Source organism: Hippopotamus amphibius, chromosome 6 (genome assembly GCF_030028045.1).
Source record: "Hippopotamus amphibius kiboko isolate mHipAmp2 chromosome 6, mHipAmp2.hap2, whole genome shotgun sequence".
Classification (NCBI taxonomy): Eukaryota; Metazoa; Chordata; class Mammalia; order Artiodactyla; family Hippopotamidae; genus Hippopotamus; species Hippopotamus amphibius.
Window position 1 is genome coordinate 76,269,875 of NC_080191.1, and position 26,625 is coordinate 76,296,499.

Below are 26,625 nucleotides of genomic sequence, written 5' to 3' on the forward strand. Positions count from 1 at the left end.
AGTTCTAACTTGTATTGCTTCCTTCTTCCCCTAATTCTGCTAATTAAACTCCAGCCCCATGCCCTCCACTGGCAGGTGGGGTCACAGTCTTACCGGTCTCACTCTCTTTTCCATCCTTGTTGACAGCCGACTTGTGCACGTGCTGCATTAGTCTGAGGAGATCGTGCCACCGTTTCTGCCTATAACAGGTCTGAATGTGTCCCAAGAATGTAAAGTTTTGCTTCTTGGAAAATGTCTGAGCAAAGAGTTCCTCAAATGCCTCCCGTAAGGGTAGCCAAATAAGCTTATGGTCCACCGGTTTGTAACTGAAACAAAGGTAAGTATGTGATTCACAAACTTAGGAAGCTAACAGAAGCTGGAAAGTACATCTTTATGAAAACAGGAATAGGTGTAAGATTTCTTCTAATTAAAATCAGAAATAATACCAAAATACCACTCCAAGTGTTTGAAGGGCCTATACTAAAGGTAAAAACTAGTATTAGATAAACAAACGATGAAAAAATTTGAAATTTCAAACTGGGCAGTGAAAGGCATGTCACTTATTTTACTAACATATGTAACTAAACATCATGTACATTTGATGATAAGCCATATTTTATCAAGATTGATCAAGGGACTTCCTAGGTGGCGCAGTGGTTAAAGACTCCGCCTGCCAATGCAGGGGACATGGGTTCAAGCCCTGCTCCAGGAAGATTCCCACATGCCCGTGCGCCACAACTATTTTAAAATAAAAAAAGATTATCAAAAGGCTTTGAGATCCTTTAGAAGAAAAATATAGCACCTGCCATTGATTTACTTCGGCATCTTAAGAACTTACTTTAAGGTCATGCCTTGTCAATGGGGGCTGGGGCGGGGGGGAGACTGCTCCCAAAGAGATTAAACATTGGGGGAGGTGGATGGTAAAAACAAACAAACAAACAAAACTCAGACATTGCAACGGTGTGTGACCCTCCAAGGCTCAACTTTTTATTTCTTAGTATTTAGATTCTCTCTTATTTCTTAGCATTTTATTCTTTTTCTGGTTAGGGAATGAGGAAATTAATTCATTTCAATTAAAATTTAATATTGGGGGGTTAATAATGACGAGTGAAGAAGCACTGCTCTAGCAAATTTAAGCTGCCCCAGCAGCATGAATCATTCCTGGAAAATCTCAAGGACACAATTTTTCCTAGCCCAGGATACTAAATACTACAAGGACTATGACATAAATTCTATTTCCAAGAAATACAATTTGAGAACTGAAACGATACCAAAATATGTTTCAGAACAGTTAAGCACAGCTGGAGAACTCGTGGATACTATTTACTCACTGGCCTGTGAGGAGGAGCCACGAGATGAGTGAAACCCAGTGCCCTGACACTGAGCAGCTATATGGAGGATCCTGCTTCCGGAGACAGAAAGTATGAGAACTTCACAGACTCAATTTCACTTCCCAGTAAGCACTAACCCACTAACTAGTAAAGACATTTCTTTACTCCATTTATTCAACTGAGATTTACTGAGCACCTGCTAGGGTTCGGCACTGAATAAACAAGACCCACCAGGTCCAGCCCCTCTGCAGCTTATAATCTCACCGAAGAGAAAATGGAGGAATACACCTATTAGTATAAAATATCAAGTAGCAAGACCTATGACTGTAGATAAAGTGAAAGGAGAGTGAGTGAAAGAAGAATTGGTACTTTGGCTCTGATAGTCAGAAGAGGCTATGTTAAACATGGGAATTTGCAGGAAATCACACAAGGAACGGTTTGGCTAAACAAATATCCCTGGGCAGCAGGGGAGGCCGCACAGGAAATAGCAACACAGAGGGGAGTGTGGCTGACACGGCAACAGAGCTGAGGAAGGAGACAGTCAGAGAAGTGCCCGAATGAGGTGATGAAGGGTTTGCAGTACATTCCACATGGACTGAGAAGTCAGTGGAAGGATCTGAGGAAGAGTGATGTGATCTGATCACACTATAAAAGGATCGTTGTAAACACTAAATGGAAGAGAGCCTGTGGAGGGGGTGGGAGAAGCAAAGATGAGAACCCTGCACTGGACCAGACAGAGGATGATGAACCACAACAGCAGCAGCAGAAGTGGTAAGAAATTAAACACAAATGTTAGTTAAATAAAACTGCTAGTCTTGGGCTTCCTAGGTGGCGCAGTGGTTAAGAATCCGCCTGCCAATGCAGGGGAAATAGGTTCAATCCCTGCTCCAGGAAGATCCCACATGCTACGGAGCAACTAAGCCTGTGTGACCCCCCCCCCCCCCAAAAAAAAAAAAGATTAAAAAAAAAAGAATCTGCCTGCCAATTCAGGGAACACAGGTTCGATCCCTGCTCCAGGAAGATCCCACACGCCGCAAAGCAACTAAGCCCGTGCACCACAACTATTGAGCCTGAGCTTTAGAGTCTGTGAGCCACAAGTATTGAGCCCATGTGCTGCAACTACTGAAGCCCACGCACCTAGAGCCTGTGCTCTCCAATAAGAGAAGCCACAGCAATGAGGAGCCCACACACCACAACAAAGAGTAGCAGTAGCCCCCACTCACCACAACCAAAAAGAAAGCCCGCACACAGCAAAAAAAGACCCAACACAGCCAATAAAATCAATCAATCAATCAATCAATCAATAAGCAAGCCCAGATTGTTACCTGTGCTTTAAGAAAAAAACAAAACAAAACAAAACAAAACAAAACTGCTAGTATTAAAGATGACAGAATAAATGGGATCCAAAGCTAACTGAGGCAGCAGGGTAATGATTAAGAACAGAGACGCTCACAACAGACTGCCTGGGCTCAAGTCATGGACTAGCCATTACCTTGAACAAGGCACTTAATCCCTGTGAGCCTTGGGTCCCTTAAGTGTAAATGGAGATAGTCAACAGGCTGTTAAGAAGGCTGAGTGAGTGAACACAGATAAAGGCTCAAAACAGAGTTACCTGTTACAACTACTACCACTAGTAACGGGCTCAGTGAATTGAATTTGTGAAAGAAATGGCTTTATAGTTCAAATAAGACTGAGCTCCTTAAGAAAAAATTTTGTTCATTTAAAGCCAAAAGCATAGTGGCTGGAATGGTTAAGTCAATATATGTTTCAAGCGATGAATAAATGAACAAACATACATATACCTTTCTGAAAAGAAAAATAAATAAGTAAGAATAAACTGTGGGACTGCCTAGGTGGCGCAGTGGTTAAGGGTCCACCTGCCAATGCAGGGGACTCAGGTTCCATCCCTGCCCTGGGAGGATGCCATGTGCCGCGAAGCGGCCGGGCCTGTGTACTACAACTGTTGAGCCTGGGCTCTGGAGCCCATGAGCCACAGGTGTTGAACCCATGTGCCACAGCTGCTGCGGCCCACGTGCCTGGAGCCCGTGCTCCGCAGCGGGAGAGGCCACCACAATGAGGAGCCCGCTCTCAGCAACTGGAGAGAGCCCCTGTGTCACAGCAAGGACTCAACACAGCCAATTAAATAAATAAATAAATTTATTTTTAAAAAAAAGAAGAAACTGTAACATAAATACTCAATGGGAAGCGACCTGCCACAGGGAGAACTGATGAATCAAACTATGAACTATTACAGACCAGGGTTTCCAAGGTCTCTTTTGCAGAGAAAAGGTGCCTCAGGAGCAACCTAAACGCCAAGAGTGGAGGGAGGTCTAGAACACCTGGCCCTCATGGAGAGTCACAGAGGGTCTACCTGTTACAGACATGATACATGGAAACCACATACAAGCGTTCACCTGAAAATGGTTAGAACAAAAGAAAACGACTCTTCAAAATTATCATACATGAAAAAGCATGAAGTGTAAAAGAGGCATAAAACAGTGCACGCTGAGTAACTGCAAAGGTAAACAGTTCACTCATTTGGGGTCAGGATTCTGAGTCTGAAATAAATAGTATACAGTTCTCTTTTAAAAAAAAAAAACTATTTGCAATGACTGACAACTCTACAAATTCTTAGAAGAGGCAGATCCAGTGCATGTTCAATTAGCACAAGATTAATGCCATTCGTGTTAAGAATACTTAACGGTAGGATAGGTAAGATATATATAGATACAGAATAAAGAGAAATACACAGTAGTACAGACATGCCTAGCTAAATAACAAATTCCATGTATTAATAAGAACACACTGCAAGTACCACAACGAGGGAACGGGGAGACTGCCAATTAACTGAACAGAAGTAAAATAAAAACAAGGTAGAAAGACCATTGGGGAAAGATAAAGTCAAAGTAGAATTAGAGAGGTAAGCCTCAGCTAATGGATTAGATGACAGAATATAAATTTAAAATACATAATCAATAATATGCATAAAGCAGAATATAAGTAATAGATTGGGAGGGTAAGAAAACGAGAAGCACCAAAGGAAGTAGGATTCCAAAGTAGCACTCCATCCAAAGCAGGAAGGGATATGAGATAAGCAAAGAGTGAAAATAAAAATAATGCTACAGCATTATGTGGCCCTCAAAAAAAGAATAAATGCAGAGCTTTCTTGCAGATATCATAAAGAGCAAAAAGGAAAATAAATTCTATTGTTTTATGCCTTTAAGCATCTGTGTAAGCAGTTATTTAGAGTTAATGGTACAGACCTTAATATCGTTCAACATAAGGTACGCCAACAGCACCCATCAGTTTTACAGCCTGCAGCACAGACTCAAATTGTTCATGAAACTAACATATTCAAAAACACCAATAAGGAAGAAGTGGAGTGCCACGAGCCAGTCCCATTTAACCAAGTGGTTAACTTAATGTTTCAAAGATAAATCAAACTGCAGGAGAGTCTAGCCTGAAGGCAGTGTGACTCCAAAAGATACGCTTCAGATAAATGACTGCACACGCAAATATCAGCTGATTACATACCTGTCTTTTTGTTTTCCTTTCCCTCCCACAGGATCTCTGAGACCTCAAGTGTTCTTTAAAATGAAGAGAAGCATCTACACACCCAAGATCTCCGTAATAAATTCTAACAAATACCCTGCTGGGGTGGGCAAAGGGGGGCAACTCTTTGAACATTTTTCCAAGGATACTTTTGAGCTTTACAGGAAAACAGGAGCGTTTCTTACTTCAAGCAGTGAACACAAAATAACAAGAAAAAGACTTAAAAACACACTTACCCTCCCAGCAAGTCTGCAGTGTCACTTTGCTGATTCATATTGACAACCCTCAAACGGTGGCCTGTAATAAAGAGAGGGCGAAAGGGTAATTCTGAAAATGTCAAGACTGACAACATCCAGTGTGATCCTTAAGGGTGTGCCGACATGGGCACAGGGTGAATCTTTAAATGTGCATTTCCTCGGACCCTCTCACTGCACTTTCAGGAATCTCAACTATTCAAAATTTCCACCTAACCCAGAGAGATATGTAAAAGAAGATTCTGTGTATTTTTTGTAATACTGTGTATTATTGCCCTAGCATCAGGTAACTGAAAACAGCAAATCCTTCAATAAATCACTGTCTATGAATTAGAACTAAATAAATATCCAGTGTGGAATATTATTTAGCCATTAGAATAGGAATGAGGAAGTTCTGGTTTTTTGGTTTTTGGTTTTTTTGGCCACGCCATGCAGTATGCAGGATCGAACCCATGCCCCCTTGCAGTGGAAGCACAATCTTAACCACTGGACCACCAAGGAAGTCTCAGTTCTGTTTTCAAGGATGTCCAATTTGCTTAACTAAATGCAATACACAGAGCATGACCTTGCTTGTTTTAAAACAAAACCAAAATCTATACGTATTTGCAGACCACAGATTAGAATTGAAAAAAGTTAATACCAATCTGTTAACAGTGGTTATTTCCAGGGGGAAGATTATAGTACTTCCAAGGAAAACATTTCCAGTGCTTATCTCCAAGGGAAGTGGAGTGGTGGCACTTTTAAAATTCCAGTATTCTTGGCACTTTTTATTTTTTAAAAAGACAGTCAGTGTCTGAAGCGAGAGAGTAGCACAGACATATATATACTACCAACTGTAAAATAGATAGCCAGTGGGAAGTTGTTGTATAACAAAGGGCGTTCAACTTGAGGATGGAAGATGCCTTAGAGGACTGGGAGGGGGAGGATGGGGGGACTCGAGGGAGGGTGGGGGGGAGTCGAGGGAGGGAATACGGGGATACGTGTATAAAAACAGATGATTGAACTTGGTGTACCCCCCCCAAAAAAAATTAATTAATTTAAAAAAATTAACTAAAAAAAAAAAAAATACAGATGTGACAAAATCTAAGTATTTAAAACACAGGATTAAAGACATCTCTTTGCAGGCCAGACAGCTTTTGCTTCTCCTGGGCATTGCCTGTAGCTCCTGATTACAGATGTGAGTGTGCACGGAAGAGAGGGAGACAAGGTGGGCGGGCTTCTCATTCAGACAGGTTTTCCTCTGTGTTGTATTGCTGGTTGGACCCTGCAGTGTTTTTGCTTCTGATGCCACTGTTTATTCAAGGAGACTATTTTGGTAAATCCTCACTTTTATTTACAAGAGCATTAAAATAATCAAGAATGTTTCTAAGAATGGAGAGAAAAACAACAAAACAGCAACAACAACAAAAATATCCAAGTAGAAGAGACATGATTTGTACATTTATCTTGCCATACAGATTTGTATAAGATTTACTCAGTCATTTGAGGATGGAGTCAAATATACTTAAACTGTAGAACTTCTAGAAACATCAACTTGCTCAGGAAATTTAGAATTTGGCTTGTGATATGGATGGAATTGTGTCCCCCCAAAATTTTTATATTAAAACCTAATCCGTAATTGACTGTATTGGAGATGGGGATGTTAAGAGGTAATTAAAGTTGAATTAGGTCATAAGGTTGAGGCCCTGATCCAAGAGGACTGGTGGCCTTATAAATAGAAGAAAAGAGAAAGATTTCTCTCTCTCTCTCTCTGCCATGTGAGGACACAGGGAGAAGGCAGCCATCTGCAAGCTAGAAAAGAAGCTCTCACCATGAACCAAATTGGCTGGTACCTTCATCTTGGACTACCCCATCTCTAGAGCTTTAAGAAATAAATTTCTGTGGTTTAAGCCATTCATTTTGTTATGGCAGCCCCAGCAGACTAATAAAGATTGAAATAAAAATTGTAAAAAAAAAAAAAAAAAAAAGACAGTCAGTGTCAAATGTCTGTTGTCTGGGGGCAGAGTCCTTCCCCTCTAGGGATTACATTACCTGTAATGTGAGCCAGGTATTGGACAGTGGAGGTTTTGCCGGTCCCAGTCTCTCCCACCAGCAACACGGGCTCCCCTTTGCTCACACACACTGCGAGCTGTTCAATAAGAACAGAGGATGGCCTCGTAGCAGCAAAGGTGAGCTTCTCCCTGGGAGAAAGTTGGAGAAACAGGCTGCAAGCTTCTCTTAGTGCTACTTTGAGGAATCAGATTTTCCAGACACAACAAACAAGACGACAACTCAGAGTTGACTGTCTTCATGCTATAACAGGTGTTCTTACTACAACATATGAATTGCAGAGTTTATTCATTCTACAGACATGGAGCATTTACATACCTGGTACTTCACTAGGCTCTGGAAAGTCAAAACAAGATAAACATCTGTACTATCTATGTCATCTTGGGCAAATTACTTAACCTCTCTTAACCTCGGTTTCCTAACTTGTAAAATCTAGATAATAATAGTTACTAGTCGCAATGGGTTGTATAATCTTACCCCAAAATTCATGTCCACCCGGAACCTGTGAATGTGACTTTATTTGGAAAAAGATCTTTACAGGTATAAAACCAGACCATACTGTATTTAAGAGTCAGTCTTAACTCCAATGGCTGGTGTCCTTATAAAGAAAGAGAAATTTAGAGAGACAAAGAAATACACACAGGGAAGAAGACTATATGAGATTGGAGTGATGCAGCTACAAGGCAAGGAATATCAAAGACTGCTGGCAGCCAGCAGAAGCGAGGGAGAGGCAAGAGCCTTCAGAGGGAGTATGGCCTTGCCAACATCTTGATTTCAGCCTTCTAGCCTCCAGAACTGGGAAGAAATGTCTGCTGTTTAGGCCATCAGGTTTATGGTAATTTGTTATGACAGCCCGAGGACACTAACACACGTTCATTCATGGGGTTACTATAACCACTATGTGAGAAAACATATACAAAAAGGCACTCAGCACAACATTAGGCACACAGCAAATATTTAATAAATGGTATCTAGGTCTCAGAAACTTACACAATTCCAGCCTTCAAGGGATTAACAGACTAATGTTAGGACCAGCCTGACTTCTAGGTGATGCTTACTTCACTAAAATAGACTACAGTGACTAACATCAAAGCTACCTCTTTCCTAGTCCCGAGTCTCTAACTGCCCTCATCGCCTCCTTCACCTACTAACACCTAGTTTCAGAGAACACATTTTGGGAAATCACTGCTCCTTACTGTCTAGCACACGGCAGCGAGCACAGTTCAGACGTGTTTTACTCAAAGATAAGGGGCTGGACCAGACGTTCCTTCTGTCAAGTTCCCAATGACCCCACAGTGCTCAGATCAGTTTGGAAGCCTGTTTATTACCTCCGTATGTGGACAGCCTCACTTTGTTTCCGTAGAAGCCGCACTCGACCCACTTGCACATCTAGCTCATTGATCACAATTTCTGGTTTATAAAGTTGACAGAAGAATTCAGCCTATGGGAGGGGAAAGATTTTACCCAAGTAAAATTCCACATACTCTTCACACGTCTCATCAGCAAGGCTTACTGTGCTCCTCTAACATACCCTCTACTAAGAAACACTTTCTGCTTCCAGATAGGCAAGTTAACTTTTAATTACATTTTTAAAAATTCTCCAAATTTCTAATGTTTTTAAAAAACGGATCATGAACATTTCCCTGTAAAAATACATTTTATTTATTCAAATAAGCCTCTATCTATCTAAAGTGAACACAGTGAAGACAAAGCTTTACTCCTATAAGATATTTTTAAAAAATCAAAGTAATCTTTCTTCAGCTAGGCTTTCCTCTGCTTTAAATTTCTAACATAATGCAGGAGACAGTGACTTGAACAAACCAGGATACATCTGATGACAGCCAAAGTAGAAAGCGAATCTGTGACAGAGGCCCAGGACATCTACCCACCAGCCCTATCCTCATCACTAATCCAAAGAACCCAGATTTTGCTCAGGGTTTGGGGCAGGAGTGAGAGGGGCAAACTACTCAGGGAAGGTGAACCCCGCAAGCCCTCTTCAACCAAAGGGGCTGAATGCTGATCAACCTAAGCCAGTCGCAGCAGTCTCATTTCTCTTGCCTACTATAATTAGTATACTTGTTTAAGCCCCTTTTAATAGGTGCTGTTACCTGTAACCAAAACCATCCCAACAGTTTCATACACCTAAGGAACACCTCTAACCATCTCAGATCCTGACTACGGTTTTTTTTGAGTCATCATTCGAGAACGCCAGGTATCTACCTAAAGATGGGCCCCAGACATTTCTCCAGCTACCAACACCACTGCTGAAAGGCTCTCTTCTCCAGAAATACATAGTGCATTTTGATATAAAACAGGAAGGGCGGGCTTCCTAGGTGGCGCAGTGGTTGAGAATCCGCCTGCCAATGCGGGGGACACGGGTTCGATCCCTGCTCCAGGAAGATCCCACATGCCTCGGAGCAACTAAGCCCGTGTGCCAAAAAAAAAAAAACAGGAAGGGCAAAATATTAACAGTATCAGCGATGAACCAAAGTAGTGAGTATAAAGGTGTTCGCTGACAATTCTCAACTTTTTTGCTCTTTGAACATGTTAACTATAAAAAGTTTGAAAAAATCCAATTGTGCAATAAAACTGCAGACAAAGGTGTTACTAAGACATGGTTCCAGTCTTGAGTCCACAACCTACAGAATAACATGCCCATTAAACACCGAAAAATAAGGCATGCATGTGACAAAGGATGCAAGGCAGCTCACTGTAAGAACGTGGAACCCATGGAGAACTACACTCATCCAGGAGACAGTGAGAGCTTTATGCCCATGAGAGGCAGCAATGAAACTACCCACTGTGACAGAGGAGGTCATTTTTTGCAAAAGTTATTCCAGGTAAGGACCAGAGACCAGCAAGTAAGCTAAGTATCCCAGTTTCAAGAGGGAAATAAAAACAGCACTACATACCTTTTTCTTGGAAATGTTCAATTTGCTTCCAATGACTTCTGCCATTTTCAGTTTGCTCGTCTGCTTAGAAAACATTGCTGTGAAACAGTCCAGAGCCTATTAAAATAAACAAGGTAAATGCCAACTGATTTTTAAAATAATGCATTAATAACAGAGCATCGCTATGCAGGCCACAAAAGGGAGGAACATAAAATCCAGCAGGAACCTCTCTGCAAGAAAAACTAAGGAGAGTACAAATAAAGTACAAACCCTAAACTCAAGGACCTTAACTATAACAGAGACAGGACGCCAAAAAGTGTAAAGGCTTTACTATCAAAATACTGGTCAATTAGGAAAACACACACACACACAAGCCCCTCAGTTTGCAAATCCAAAATTCAGGCAAAAATAGCAATTGGCATTAACCCTTGGGTATATGGTTCCATCGGGGAAAATGACTCTCAGACAGTGGAGATAACACCAAAAGAGTACTTCCTAGCTATAAGGGGAAACTCCTGGTGCACAATAAAGGGAGCACACTGTCATCACCCTAACCCAGCACTTAACCTTAGCAACTACTGATGGGACAACAAGACACATGTCTTCTGCTGTAATGAAAGATACAGTATCAAATGGATTCTAAACCCCAAAAGCTGAATCTGAATACGTCAAATCTACAGGAAAGACAAGAGGTACCGTGACAAGGGAAAGGACAGGAGTGTGGCAAAGCAAAGAATACACCTGGCTCTGCTGCCACCAAGTGAAACAGACCAACACATTTCACACAGCCATTTTAAAAAGAACGGATCTGGCCTTTGTCCCTAATTCCTTACAAAAATTCTTATCTTTTTTTTTTTTTTTTTTTGGGCACACGGGCTTAGCTGCTCCGCAGCATGTGGGATCTTCCTGGAGCTGGGATCAAACCTGTGACCTCTGCATTGGCAGGCAGACTCTCAACCACTGCGCCACCTAGGAAGCCCTACAAAAATTCTTAGAATTACCAGGAGTAAGGAGTGTCTTTTGTTATTCACTACGCCCTTATGGGCCTTACTGGGTTTAGTAAGCAAAGCAAGGTAACTCTTGATGGGCCCTTAGATAGTTTAAGAGAGGAACTGGCCAGGCCAGAAAGACCAAGCACTGATGGGGGATTGAAACTTTCAGCTCTGTCTTCAACCTCTGGAGAGGGAGGAGGGGCTGGAGACTGAGTTCAACAGAATAGCCAATGACAGGGTAAGACCCTAGTAAAACACTGGACATCCAAAGCCTGGAGAGCATCTGTTTGGGGGACAAAGTGATGTACCAGGAAAGCAGGACACTCTGCCTCCACTGGGGTGCCTGTGCTCAGACCCCTGAAAGTGCCCTAAGTGTCTCTCCCATTTGACTGTTCCTGAGTTACGTTTTTTTTACAATAAAACTGTAACCTGTACGGTATGTCAACTACAAATTGGCACTTGCCATCTACCTCTACAAGGATTAAATGATGTGCTGCTGCAGCTGCTGACTTTCAATACCCCCTGAAAGAGTATAGAGGTTCCAATGAGTTCTGTGAGATTCCTGTACCTGAGGAGGTTGAGGGAACCCCTGAATCTACAGCTGATAGGTCATAAGTGTGGGTGGGCCTCCAAGACGCACGGCTGGAGTCTAAAGTGGGGCAGTCTTGTGGAGGACTGAGCCCTTGAATTTGTGGGGTCTACACTACCAGGTAGCCAGTATCAGAACTGACCTGAATTGTAGGACACTAGTTGGTGTGAAAGCAGTTAAGAAGCAACCACATAGAGCCAGAAGGTGGAACATTCTGTAAAACAACTAGCCTGAGCTCTTCAAGGTTGGCTGGGGGGAGGGTGTTGGCACAGGACAGGAGGGAAGCCCTGATATAGTAAAAGAGTTCTTAATCCCATATGCATAGAAAAAGATGTGGAAGGAGATACACAAAAGGTATTAACAGTACTGAGGAATCTCTGCATGGGAGAGTATTTTATCATTTTGCTTTCCTATATTTTCCCATTTTTAACAATATGTATATCTTGCTTACGTATTAATAAAATACTTATACACAAATGTTCACAGCAGCATTACTGACAACGGGTGCAACAACCCAAACATCCATCACGAATGAGCGGATAAGGAAAATGTGGTGTACCCATAAAGTGAAATGTTATTCAGCCACAAAAAGAATGCAGTCCTGACTCCTGCTACAACATGGATTAACCAAGAGAACACGCTGGGTGAAAGAAGATACTATCAAATTATATATGATTCCACTTACATGAAATGTCCAGAATAAGCAAATCTATAGACAGGAGGTAAATTAGTGTTTGCCAGGGGCTGCAGAGAGGGGGGAAATAGGTATGATGGTTAATGGCTACATGGTTTCTTTTTGCGGTGATGAAAATGTTCCAGAATTAGTGGTGAGGACTGAATAATTCTGTAAACACTGAACTGTACACTTTAAAACAGTGGATTTTTATGGGATGTAAATCACATAAACACACATACACTATGATATTCTAAAACAGAGACTGGGAATTCCCTGGTGGTCCAGTGGTTAAGACTCCACGTTCCCAGTGTAGGGGGCCTGGGTTCAATCCCTGGTCAAGGAACTAGATCCCACATGCCGCAGCTAAGACCCAGTGCAGCCAAATAAATACACAATTTTTTTTTTTACCTTAAAATTTTAATTTAAAATAGAGACTAAAGAAGATAAGAGAAACCCTCTCCATGTCAGTTTTATTTTAAAAGTACTAAACAAGGTTATCTGTGGAAAGATGAGAAATGTAGAATGGGAAGGAAATTTCACTGGAGAGGAGATTAAAGGACTGGCACACAGCACTTCATGATTCAGCCAGCTTGAGTGTGTGCTCCAAATGAAGAGCTCGTTCTACTCAAAGTAACTCTCTCAAAGACAGAGAGAAACTGCTAACCCAAATGGGTCACTACTCTCTCTTCAATTCTAGCTGACAGAAACCAGAACACTTTAGAGTCAAAATGGGTCAATGTTCCAAGAGCCCAAAGATCTTCAGGCAGTACCACTTCTAATTCTTCAGCGGGAATAAATCTCTCTCTGTTCTTACTGAATAGGACAGAGCTGTAATTCAATAGGGCTTCCCTCCCACACAATGCATTTTGTCCCCAAGCCCAGCATACAAGGATAGACTTTATAAACCCCACATAAATTTCTCTGCATGAAAGTAAAAAAGGCCCTACTGAGGCAAGAAGTGGGATTAGACAAATACAAATCTATCAAATAGACTAAAAGATTACATACAGAAATAAATACTAAACATCTTAGGAACACTTTATATTTTACAACATTATTATCACCCAGGAGATTTTCTTTTCACTTTACCTTAATTTTAGTATCTGTTTTACTCTATTTCAAACTATACTTACTTGAAATTAGTAGTAACCTGTTTCAAAAACCACAAAACACTTATTATGCCCAATTAGTTTTAAGGCAACATTAGTTCAGTTTTAACGAGCACAGATAATAAACAGTACCTACACAAAAGAACAACCCTTTGATAGCAGTCAAGAGACAGAAAATAACAGTGGCAATCAACAGCCTTACAGAGCACAGAGAAAACAAGCAGGAAGACTATATCTTACCTCTTGAAAAATATTTAATGATGCTGATGAAGACAGACTGTCAAAGCTGTGGGCAATCCTATTACACCAATTCAGTAGATCCCTTTAACAAAAGAAAGGGGGGTGGGGGGACAAGAAATAAAAGACCATTGGCCAAAGACATCAAAGACATCAGAGTTTAGATGTGGGAACATCTGACAACGAAGACTCTCCTGCTTTCTGGCAGCTGAAGATAAACAGTGTCAGGGGAAAGAACGAGTGACCCCAATCCCTACCCCCGCCAGGAAGTGACTCATTCCTCCCTCATCCATGCCAGACAAGGCAGCAGGAGACAGGGAGCAGCAACCTCTCAGAGCACACTCAGGGGCGGTGCCATTCCTAATTCTCGCTTCTCACAGGGCAAGGTAACCACTGAGAATGAAGTGCGAAGGCACAGAACTCTACAGCCGAACCCAAGAGTCTTACTTAAGACCCTAAGCGTCACAAAAGGACACCCAGTGAAAGAACCGTGTCAGTAACTATTTCCAACTTTGGCATTTATAGTTATTCATTCGTGAAACTTCTAGTTATAAGATAAATAACTCCTAGGTATGTAATATACAACATGTTAAGTATAATTAACACTGCTGTATGTTTTATGTAAAAAGTTAAAAGTTCTCATCACAAGAAAAAAAAAATCTTCTTACTATTTTTTCATTTTGTATCTGAGATGATGGATGTAGTAATCATTTCATGACGTATGTAAGTCAAATCATTATGCTATACGCCATAAACGCATACAGTGCTATATGTCAGTTATATCGCAATAAAACTGAAAGAAGGAAAATATGTTAACTTTTAAAGCTAACAGAATGTCACCTTCATAAGCCTTCCCATTCAGTAACTACGGATCTCAAAAAGGGACTGAACACTATGAAGCAGCCCACAGGCCTGATTTCAAAACCTGATTTCTTGCAACCATTCAGTTCTAGTGGGTATGAACTTTAGAAGGGAGCAGTTTTTAAAACACCAGCTCAAAAGTGTTTAGCCCAGTACCTTAGAGACAACTCTCTTCCCTCAAGGTTTAGTCTTTTGTTTTCTCGTCTGGCTTCTGAAACTTCCTCGGGTGCCTGTTCCCCTCCAGCAGAACCATCACTCAGGGGCTGATGTTTCTCTCCAGTAAGCTGGATGTAAATGTCAAGCAGGTGATCAGCTGCTGCTGCTAAGCTGGGATATCTATTTTGAAGAACCTGACAGAGGGAGAAAAAAAAAGCAAAGAAAATTTAGCAGCAAACATAGTGATTTTTAAAAGCGCACGTAAACTGCTGCTGACACTAGACAACCAAACTTGAATTTCTCTATAGAATCTGTCATCTTCCCCCAGTATAAGAACTTCCACCCTCACCCACACCTCCAGCCCCTCAAAGACCATGACTTTTCCCTCCCCAGAACTCAGTTATCTGGCAACCTCACTACATAGCCTAGGGTACAGAAACTAGATGGGAAAGGGGTCTCAAGCAACACAGGCATCCAAGCCCCAGGCGTTTACTCACTGAAGGATCCTTCAAGTACCATGTACTCTAATTTTTTAAACACAATTCTAGTCCAGTCGTAAAGTCATTTCTCAGCCAAAAGCAAATAAGAAGCAGTAATTGGGAAAAGAAAACCTAAGTTTTTTTTAAAGCAGATCACAATAAAAAAGAGTTATTGTTAAGTCCTGATAAAAAGCAGTTGATCTTTAAAAAGCAGACAACAGAGACTTTCCCTGGTGGTCCAGTGGTTAAGACTCAGCGCTCCTGATCAGGGGACTAGATCCTGCATGCCACAACTAGAATATTCCACATGCCACAACTAAAAGATCCCAAATACCACATCAAAGATCCTGTGTGCCACAACTAAGACCCAGTGCAGCCAAATAAATACATATCTTAAAAAATAAACAAAAGATAATTAAAAAAAGAGACCCATTTAAAAACAAAAACAGAAAGACAACAGAATTTAAAAGATCTAGTCCTATTCACTTCAATAACTACTGAGGGGGACTTCCCTGGTGGTCCAGTAGTTAAGACTCTGCCCTCGCAGTGCAGGGGGCCTGGGTTCAATCCCTCATCAGGGAACTAGATCCCACATGCATGCCGCAACTAAGACCTGGCATGCCTAAAAAAATAAGATAAAAATAACTACTGAGAATTTTGTGCACTATAATACTTGATGCCGATAATACTGGTTCAAGGTTTTACGATATAGTGTTGTTAAATCAAGTCTACTTGAAAAGAAAGAAAATTATCATGTATATATTAGAAATATTACCACCTACCACATTTAAATTATCTTGAGAAGAAGTACATCATGATTCCAATTCATATATGAAATATCCACATATTTTATATATATTAAAGATGTAAGGTCCACATATTTACAAAGATAAACAAAAAATCCTTCAACAGTGTCATCTCAAGTGGTAGATCTCACAGATTTTTATTTCTTCATACTTTTTTTTTTAAACTGGAGGATTTTACAACAAATATTATTAAAAAGATTTATTTCAGATGTATTAAAAAGGACATAAAAAGAGAATAATAAAATAAACCAATTCAACTTAATGGATACACACGTGGATCTTTCAAATACAGAATATACATTTTTTCTGTACAGAGGGTACATTTTCAAAATTGCCAATATATTTATGGACCTTGGCCACCATAAACAAAATACAGACTTATGTTCCATCACCCCTAAGACAAAACGTTCCCTGTGCCCCTTCTGTACTGACCCCTGTCCCTGAAATCCTGAACCTGACTCAGATCTCTACAGCTTTGCTTTCAAAGCTGTCACATACACGAAATCATACAGGATGTAGTGTGTAGTTCGGTTTCTCTTACTCATAATGTTTTTGAAATTCATCTAGACATTACTGTATCAGTAGTTCATTCTATTTTATTGCTGAATAGTAATTCCATCATATGAGCATGTATATTTATGATCAAGGTGAAAAAAAAAGCTTTTACTTGAAAAAAATTTTGTTTCACATTTGGTAAGGGCTCAGTTATTTGGAAAAAGAGTTCTGAATAGAGATGTACCAACCAATTAGTCATTTTCTACCTTAGCCATAAAATCCCTTGTCATTACCATAAATGTCAAAATTTAAACACAACATCACATAATAAACTAATCTAACATGATACGGTTATCAATTTGATATGTATTTTGGAGATTCATTCCTTTAATAAGCATTTTTTAAGTAGCTACTTTGTATCAGGCACAGGGAAACAAAATAAGGAATGGAGCCCACCCTCAAGAAACTCCTCCTAGTATAAGAAATAGACACACAAGCAGAAGCAAGCCTGCAGCACAAAGGACAACACGGTTGGCCCTGCCTGGGAGAGACTAAGGAAGCTTTCACGGAGCAGGAGATGCACCAGGCAGAGGTCAGCAATGACTGTGAGGGGGTAATGCGGCAGAGAAAGCAAGCCATCTCTGGTACCTGCACAGAAGGCATCAGGTGTACGTTCAAGGTGTATGGGGGAGACAAGGTGTGAGAAACCACCAGGGGTGAGTTCCTGGCACTTACTAGGTATAAAACTAGCATCACATAAAGAGCTCGTTTTTTGAAGTATAATTTGATACTTTAGCAAGAAGTCAAAGCCAGACATATGGACACCAAGTGGGGAAAGGAGGGAGGGTTGGGGGGGAATTAACTGGGAGACTGGGATTGCCATATATACATTACTAATACGAAAAAAAATAGCAAATTGTACACTCTAAATATATGCAGTTTATTGTCTGTTAACTGTATCTCAATAAAAGTTCTTTACAAAAAAAAAAAGAAGAAGTCAAAGCCAGCCTTTCTAAGCACAAGACGGCTGGGGTTGGCAGCGACAGAAATGCAGTTCCTTGTGTTCCCCAGGAGGTCAGCATAGGTTCCTAAGCAACACACACAGCATTTTTAGCTACCAGGCATTTATTTAGGAGAGTGCTATTAGGATTTATTAGTAAGTCCAGAAGCTTAAAAATAACAAGTGAGCTTCTCAAAGTCAGCTACCTAAATATGATCTACATCATTTATGTGAGAAGGTGTGTGCTCCTGTCACACCTTCTGTGAGCAGAGTGATACACTGCTGATCAAGACAGGAATGGAAAGAGAAGTTCTGGCTTATCCTTCAAGTACAGAATACAGTAAGAACAGAGTGGCTGTCAAATGTTCTTCTCATCCTCCCAATCCCCAGCAAATCACACCTAAATGTGAACTTCAGCCCTCTCAAGGACAGACTCGCAATTTAAGTCTGAAAACAAAACACTTAAGGGTCTACAACAGGACTTCCCTGCTGGGGCAGTGGTTAAAAATCCACCTGCCAACACAGGGGACACATGTTCGAGCCCTGGTCTGAGAGGATCCCACATGCTGCAGAGCAACTAAGTCCGTGAACCACAACTACCAAGCCTGTGCTCTGGAGCCACAAATACTGAGCCCACGCGCCGCAACTACTGAAGCCCTCACACCTAGAGCCTGTGCTCTGCAACAAGAGAAGTCACCACAATAAGAAGCCTGCGTACCGTAACTAGAGTAACCCCTACTCGCAGCAACTAGAGAAAGCCCGTGTGCAGCAACAAAGACACAAAGCAGCCAACATATAAATAAATTTATTAAAAAACAAACAAACAAATAAATAAATAAAGGTCTACAACAGCAAAAGAGGGGCATTAGGACAGAGCAATACAACAAATGTTTACCAAGTGCCAGGCACAGAGTGGATGCTGGGGACACCAAAGCCACGTAAGTTACTGGAGAGGCTTACAGTTAGGGCGGCGAGAGGAGGAAAGAAAGACATAGAGGACACAGATGCATAACTGGAAACTAGACTGAGATAAGAAACTCACAAGTGTAAAACAGGCTGTAGTTATAAAATCAAGGCAAGGCTTCTTAGAGATTACACAATCAAGGTTTATCCAGCAGTCTGTGAACCCTGAAAACCCCTCTGCTAATAAACACCTAAATGCTAGATAAAATAATTGAAAAGGTTGTCTGTTGCCATTTATTTATCTAAAAACTTACACCAAGAAAGAGGAAAACATCCCTGCCATGACTGAATGATCATTGACAGTGCTTTATTTGCTACTCTCCAAGATGAAGCACTGGGAGACGGGAAGCTTCCCACGTGAGGAAGTAAACACAAAGGGAGGCGGGAGGCTGGCGGCATGAAGTGAGGCATGCCTCTTAGTGATCGAGGAGGACCAGACATGAGACCCAGTGAATCAACGCACAAAACCTTTCAAACAAGTCATCTCAATTTTCATTACTATCCAGATCAAAATGTACATGAAGCTGTTAAATATGAAAGATACTAGTTACAAATCAACTTAGTATAAAAAAGATCCTCTGGGGACAACTGCGGAAACTTAAGTTTGGTCTTAGAATTAAGTGCTACTGAGGAATTACTATTTATTTTATTAGGTATAATAATGACATTGTGGTTATATATGGAAATGCCCTTAGAGGTGCATGAAAGTATTTAAGGGTGAAATGCTATGAGGTTTGCTTTCAAACATATTAGCAAATAAAAAGTACTAGATGGATACAGTAAAATACCAGCACATTCACCGTTAAATTTATTTTGGTAACTCATTGGGCTATTTCCTCTGTTTACATGTAAATCTGAAACTTTTAAAGATGAAAAGCCAAAAAGAAAAGCACTGACACTTTCAAATAACCCCATACCTCATTCAGTTCTGTTTTATCCATGTTATCCAGGCGAATTTTGGTCCAGTATTTGTCTAGCAGAGTAGCATGACTATTCAGTGGTCGATACCAATTTCCTCCACAGCTCAAGAGCCTGTATTTCAAAATGAAAAACAGAGTCACACAAAACTCCCGATTTTAATCTTGAATTATGCCCCTGGTTATCGCTTCCTAGACATTATCTCACATCTGGATAAAGCTCAGTTCCTTCTGGTGCCAGATACCACTACACTGGGCTTCAGGGAGGATGTCAATGAAAGGCTGCCACTAACTGGGTTTGACTGTTTTCCTAGGGGAGGCACAGGGCTTTCACCACGTTATTTTCAGATCACTGCAAATGATCCTGTTAGGCATTTTGATCTCAACAACATGTTTCTTTTCCTTAAGACATAACTTCAGAGAAAAGAAAGCATAATCCAAGATTGACAGTACTAAAAATAAGTTAACTGCTTATCACCAAAAGCTACAGTACCTAAAACTATATATGCCCAGAAGAGAAGGAATATTCCTTAAACACATACTCTGGGCAAGCCATGGGCTTACACCTAAGCCATTTAATCTAATCCTCACAACATTTTATTGGAAGGATGATGCCCTTCTTTTCTTCTAGCCGCAAGGAAGAACCATAATAAGAAAGAGGAGAGTAATATCCCTTGCTCACACAACTATGCCTACAAATGGCAAAGCCAAGAACTGAATTCAAGTCCGTGTGACATACTTCTATGATGTCCCAGGACTTTCTGGGAAATGCACCTCGCAGGAAAGAACTGCACCATCACTGTGAATAAAATCAAGGTCTATTAAAACTAACAGGGCCTAGCAAGGTCTTCCTTGGAACTGTTAGGTTAGCTCTGCATTCCATCTGGGAGTGAATGCTCACAGAGGCACAGTAAACACTAATATAATCAATAAATATAACGTGGCACTATTTTCACTCTTGGGCATTTTAAGACCTTAGAGAAGCTGTACAGCTATAGACAAGTAGTAGGAAATAAACCACTGCCTTCACACCATTTCAAAATGTAGATAGGGACATACACTAAGTTGCCTTAGGTTTTACTCCTTTGTTGATGCTTATATTCAATTAATTTTTTTAAATGCTTGAGGCTACGTGGCTCATCACCACCGCCACCACGGCTGGGCACTTGCCATGTGGCAGGTCTTCAGTCACTTCACCTAACCTCTGTAACCTACACTCAGCTGTACAGCAGGTGCTACTGGCCCCGTCACAATCACTCAAGCGAGGGACACACAGGCACAAAGTGTCAGTGTCAGGACTCAGACCCGGGGCTATCTGACAACAGTCTCATCTCTGATGACGTGTGAAAACACGAAAACAAGATAAAGTTTTTAAGACTGGTTACTTAAGTGAAAAAACAACAACAACAAAGACCTTCTATTTTCTAAATTAACTGTCTCCACTAAAAATAGTCAGGAATGAGAAGGTTGAATCTGACATCAGTTCCAACTAAGCTTACTTAAAATGGGCCCAGAGAACTCTATTCCAAAGCTTTTTGGTACTCAGCACTCTAAGCATGTGGACTTAGGAGGAAGAGGTTCCATTGTGGGAATAGAAGAGTTCATGGGACATACCTCCTGGTTGCAAAGAACTGAAATCCAGGAGCCACTTTCAGACAGTCACCTCGGCCAGGAATCAAGAGCTCCCCATTCTCCAAGAGAGGGATCAGCACAGAAACCTAAATCGCAAAACCCCAGGGATAAAGCTATTAAGACAGAAGTAGCAAACAAGCAAAAAAAAAACCCTCTGGATGAACACATCCTTAAAGGAAACCCTACTTCTCACAGCGTGAACTGGGGTCAAATGCCAGGCGGGAATACTGGAGCCACGTACACTCCCGCAGAGCAACTTTTTCTCTCAGCAATCACTGAGTGCCTACCATGGACCAGAATCAAGCAAGACGCTAACAATCCAGACACGGCTGAGGCCTTACAGCCTAGTGTCTGATGGGAGACAGCCCTGCAAACCACCACACAGCATGGTCGGTGTGACCCCAAGGTGTGTACAAAATGATATGTGAAGATAGAGAGTGGCTGTAGGTCAGTGTGGAGCAGCTTAGAACAGAGCAGTGAAGCCACTCTAGAGAAAATGACAGTCACTGAATCTTAAAGTATGAGCAGGAATTTGCCAGGTTTGGTGAGAAAGGAATGGCATATTTACTCTAGGCAAGAATATTCAAATGGATAAAAATGTATATGCCTAAGAGTGTGGCATGAGAAGGCAGAACGTGCATACGAAATAGTGGAAAAGTACTAAGCTTAGAGATGGATGATGAAAGGCCGTCTGTGCGGAGCCAAGCAGTCTGAATTCTTTCATGCAAGTTGTTGACAGGATTTTAGTCTGGAGAAAAAACTTTTTTATTTTAGAAAATGAACTGTGCAACAATATGGAAGATAAACTGAAAGAGAGCCAGCCTGGAGGGAAAGAAGCAAAAAAGGACACCAGTCAGGTAAAAAAGGCAAGATAACAGGATAGATTAGATAGACAGATAGATAAAAATAAGCAGTCCTGTGCCAAGGCGGGGGGCTGGGAAGGAACAGAATAAGAGATAAGGAAAAATATTGATACTAAGCAATATCAGACTACGTGAATGGGGGACCAGAGGAAGGAGACATCAAATTCTGGCTTGGTAATTATGTGGCAGGAAATGCTGCTCTGGGAAAGAGCAGACAAGGTCCATTTTGAACATCCTGAACCTGCACCCACTAAGGAACATCCAAGTAGAGATTTTTTGAGAAAAGTATGGCCTAGACATATGGATCTAGGGGATGTCAGTTTATAGAGAAAGTCTGAGGGAAAACAAGACAAAACAAAAACAAAAACAAAGTAACAAGAACAAAGAGCCAAGGAAGAGGGTTCTAAAATATCAACACAACTTTACTACGCATCATTACTTCATACATGGCTAGGAGAAGAAAGGAAAAATAATACAAGGGCAACTCCAGGATAACTCCGAAACTTTAAACAAAAGACAACCATCCTGAATGAGATCTATAAAAGCTACCTTAAAATAGTAATGGGTTAACTATTAGCTAAGAAGTTCTGGAAATAACAAAATAATAATCAAGGATCCAGGTATGTTTTTAAGTAAACACAATTTCACTATAATGATAATTAAGTTTAAATATAATCAACTGAACCACATACCTTCTGGAATCAAATGTCGTAACAGAAGGGGAATGGTCTGCACGGAATGGAACTCAAAAGCACGAGAATTATCTGATGTTTACCAGACATTGCCCAAGGAAGACCAAGACAGTACCTAACAGTTTGGTCTTGAATCCGGACTTGGTCATGAAAGAATGTACTTAGCTATGGGACAGGGATAGGTCCCTAGGCTTCATCATGACCTGAATGGAATATCCCTTAAGTTCATCTACCTTTTTCGGCTCAAACTCTATGATTCATAATCCTAATGACTTCCCAGGTACCCTGATGTCTGAAAAAAACTGCCCAGGAAAAGAGCACTAGAAAGGGCTAAGACTCAACTAATACTTTCAAGTTGGCCTTGCAGTTTATAATTCAGTTTTCTTTTTAAGTCTCATTGTAGGAGTCATGCCTGGCTCTGGGCTTATTAAGAAAACTGAGTTTCCAACCCTAAAAAACTGAGCATTAAGAGCTTAGAACATGGTAGTCAAACTAAGCCAACAACCCATTACATCTTTACCTCACTAGACTCTAAAATATGTCATAAGACATACATATTTATAGCCACTCCTTCCCTTTCATATCTCCCTAAACCTAAAAACCTTTCCTTCCCCCTCCTCCTCTCTATCTCTTCTCTTCTCAAATCCAAGAGGGAAAAGTCCATATACAGGTAGCTTTAGGGTTCACGTTAAAAGAAAATTAAAACCAATCTCAGGAAAACCTGCCCAAAGGAAGATTTTTTTCATTCTGTAATACGTGGTGGGGCAGGGGGGTTCATAGTTTAGAGAATACAGAAGAAACATGGACTGCCTCCATAACTAAATTTTATATACATAGAAATGTGATCTTTTTAAAGTCAAAAATATACACCCGGTTTATTTTCCTTAATGGAACAAAGGCAAACAGCTCTTATTACATCATCTCTTCTTTTATCTGTCCCCTGCTCTACAAATGCCATAGCTGGGGAGCAGAGTCTCAAAGTTCTCAATGTATCTGCAACATGGATAAGATGTTTCCCATCCAGCCTATTCTTGGAAAGGCTATGAAATCAGTCACATTTTCAAGTGAAGGAGGAAAAAAAAGCTACTGTGAAACTGATCACATATTCAACGATTAAAGGAAACAGTACAAGCACAATTTTACTGATTTTCTATCAAACAAGAGATCAGCCAAGTAATCTAAGAACTTAAACCAGACTAGGAAGGTACTCAACATAGCACCTCTAATGAAACACCTACGTTGTTTAAATGATCCCCTAGCATCACTATTAACACAATTCTCTTCACAGACAAGAAATTAGCGAGTTACTAGGGAGATGACGTACCACATCCAAGGGGGCATAGTCAACATCCTCCAGAAGGATCCAGTGTCCCTTTGTGGCTGCCTGCGTCAGGGTGCCAGGCTGCCACACAAACTCTCCCGGGACGTCTGTGCAGCGGTACATTCCCAACAGCATCTGCAGAAAGAAGATACAGTAATGACTGAAACCACACACCTGAGGTGCCAATGTTACATCCTGCGATTCGTTCCATTAAATTTCCACAGGGTTATAACAGGTAACTGAGGTTTTACCGTGGGGTCCCCTCAGTTATGAGGAAGACCAATAACTAAAGGCAAGAACAATATTTTAATGCAAATATGCTCACCCACCAAAATCCGCCCATTTCTTAGTTACCTTACTGTCAGTCTGATCTCCCAGCTGGACTTTGAGAAGCTGAGGGGGCTTCCTTCTACCTGTCATTGCAGCTAAATGTTCAACTAAGGAAGTTTTCCCGCATCCAATTGGTCCTTCCAACAACACAGCATTCTGAGAAGCCACTGCCACAGCCAGGGTCTGAAGATTTTTGCAGACTGACTCGACCAGCACGTAAGACCTAAAGCCCAGCTCCTGTTCCCGAGGAGAACTTCTACTAGCCTAAGGAGGCAAGTGAGAAATAAAAAGCACATCAGGAAGAGTCTTTCCGCCAAAGAGCACAGCTTAATTTCTAAAACAATCCTTCACTGTCTTTAACGTAAACCTCTGCCAATAAACTAGTAGTATAGGACTTATAATAACAACAAGTAGGCTATCTAAAATAAGGATCCGACGTTTTCCCTTTCCTTTCTCCCTTCTCCAACCCTGGGGAGAGGTGGGAACTTACTAACAAATTTAAGAAAAAGTCTCCCAAAGTTTAAGAAGCCAAAAAAGTTGACACACAGGGGATGGGAGAAAACATCATCTATCATGACTGAATTTTTGTTTTTCTTCCTCTTACCATATTCTAGGATTTCATGTCTAAGATCAAGAATGCACACAATACACTTATGAGACAATCAGGGAAGTAAGGACACTAAAAGGATATACTATAAAATTGTTCAATTTTTTTCAAGTGTAATAAAGAGTTCTGGGGATTTTTTAAATCCTTTTTTTCCCTTTTTTTTATTTTATTGAAGTACAATTGATTTACAATGTTGTGTTAATTTCTACTATACAGCAAAGTGATTCAGCTATACATATATGTATTCTTTTTCATATTCTTCTTTTTTTTTGCAAGTTTATATTTTATTTTTAACACGTTTGGAGCTTTGATTTTTGCATTTTTGTAAAACACTTTTTACTTAATTCGTTGAAAGCCCTTTTGTGCTGAGTCCAAGGGGGGCCTTGGCTGGGCCAGACCCTTTGCAGCCCTCTTGCTCCCACCCCAGATCCCCAGTGCTGGAAGCGGGATGGCTTCCCTCTGCCCACTCTGCCCTCCCGCCCCCTGCTGCAACTCTCTGTACACAACAATTTTAAAAATGGAAGCTAAGACACAATATACACTGGACAGGCACGCACACACATGCACACAGGCGTCTGCTCCAAACAGGGGCATCTTTTTCACATTCTTTACCCCTATGGTTAAGCACAGGGTACTGAATACAGTTTCCTGTACATTATATATAAATCCTATACATAAGTCTGCATAAAGTCCTTTTTTTTACACATACACACACACATACACACACACTAAACTACAAGCATACCTCAAAGATTTTGCAGGTTGAATTCCAAACCACGGAAATAAAACAAATACCATAATAAAGCAAGTCACACACAAAATTTCTGGTTCTCCAGTGCATACAAAAGTTATGTTTACACTATACTGTGGTCTATTAAGTGTGCAATATAGCCTTATGTCTAAAAGACAATGTACATGTTAATTTAAAAATACTTTATTGCTAAAAATGTTAACCATCAACTTAGACTTCACTGAGTTGTAATCTCTGCAATAATAACATCAAAGATTACCAGTCACAGATCACCATAACAAATATAATAATAATGAAACAGTTTTAAATATTGCAAGAATTACCAAAGTGTGACTCAGAGACATGAAGTGAGCAAATGCTGTTGGAAAAATGGAACCAACAGACTTCCTCAAGGCAAGGTTGCCACTAACCTTTTATTTGTCTTTTTTTTAAAAAAAGGCAGCAGCAATATCTTCGAAGCACAATAAAACACAATAGGACTAATAAGAAAAAAATATCATATTGTACACTTTAAATATATGCAGTTTATTGTATGTAAATTGTATCTCAATAAAAGGTCTTAAAGAAAAAAACAAAACAAAACACAACAGGGCTTCCTTGGTGGCTCAGTGGTTAAGAATCCACCTGCCAATGCAGGGGACATGGGTTCGATCCCTGGGCCAGGAAGATCCCACATGCCGTGGAGCAACTAAGTCCATGTGCCACAAATACTGAGCCTGCGCTCTAGAGCCCACAAGCCACAACTATTAAGCCCATGTGCCACAACTATTGAAGCCTGTGTGCCTACAGCCTGTGCTCTGCAACAAGAGAAGCCACCACAATGAGAAGCCCAACGAAGAGTAGCCTCCACTCTCCATAACTAGAGAAAGACTGCATGCAGCAATGAAGACCCAACACAGCCAATAAATAAATAAATTTATTAAAACAATGACAACAACAACAAAACGCAATAAAATAACGTATGCCTATATTTAGGTAAGAAATGATGTGGTATCTGGGAGTTACTTCAAAACAATATGGTATGGAGAATGTTCAGAAATAAAAATGCAACATAATTGACCATGAATTTATAATTACTGAACCTGAATGATGG

The 26,625-nt window shown here is 40.7% G+C and overlaps 1 protein-coding gene across 5 annotated transcripts in view; it reads right to left on the bottom strand.

The window, feature by feature from the left end:
• MDN1 (midasin AAA ATPase 1) overlaps positions 1-26,625 on the bottom strand; it is a 149,131-nt gene that overhangs the window by 102,278 nt on the left and 20,228 nt on the right. For 4 of the 5 annotated variants that reach the window (XR_009054222.1, XR_009054223.1, XM_057737964.1 and 1 more), the window contains exons 6-16: positions 24,199-24,438; positions 23,848-23,979; positions 20,951-21,054; positions 19,337-19,451; positions 14,677-14,870; positions 13,663-13,744; positions 10,078-10,173; positions 8,494-8,606; positions 7,148-7,296; positions 5,099-5,159; positions 94-305 (exon numbers count right to left, since the gene is read on the bottom strand). Coding sequence is in view for 3 of the 5 variants with exons in the window: in XM_057737964.1 (XP_057593947.1) it covers positions 94-305; positions 5,099-5,159; positions 7,148-7,296; positions 8,494-8,606; positions 10,078-10,173; positions 13,663-13,744; positions 14,677-14,870; positions 19,337-19,451; positions 20,951-21,054; positions 23,848-23,979; positions 24,199-24,438 (1,498 nt within the window). In the remaining 2 variants the exon portion in view is untranslated. The remainder of the gene's footprint in view (positions 1-93; positions 306-5,098; positions 5,160-7,147; positions 7,297-8,493; positions 8,607-10,077; positions 10,174-13,662; positions 13,745-14,676; positions 14,871-19,336; positions 19,452-20,950; positions 21,055-23,847; positions 23,980-24,198; positions 24,439-26,625) is intronic. The other variant, XM_057737965.1, reaches the window with a different exon arrangement.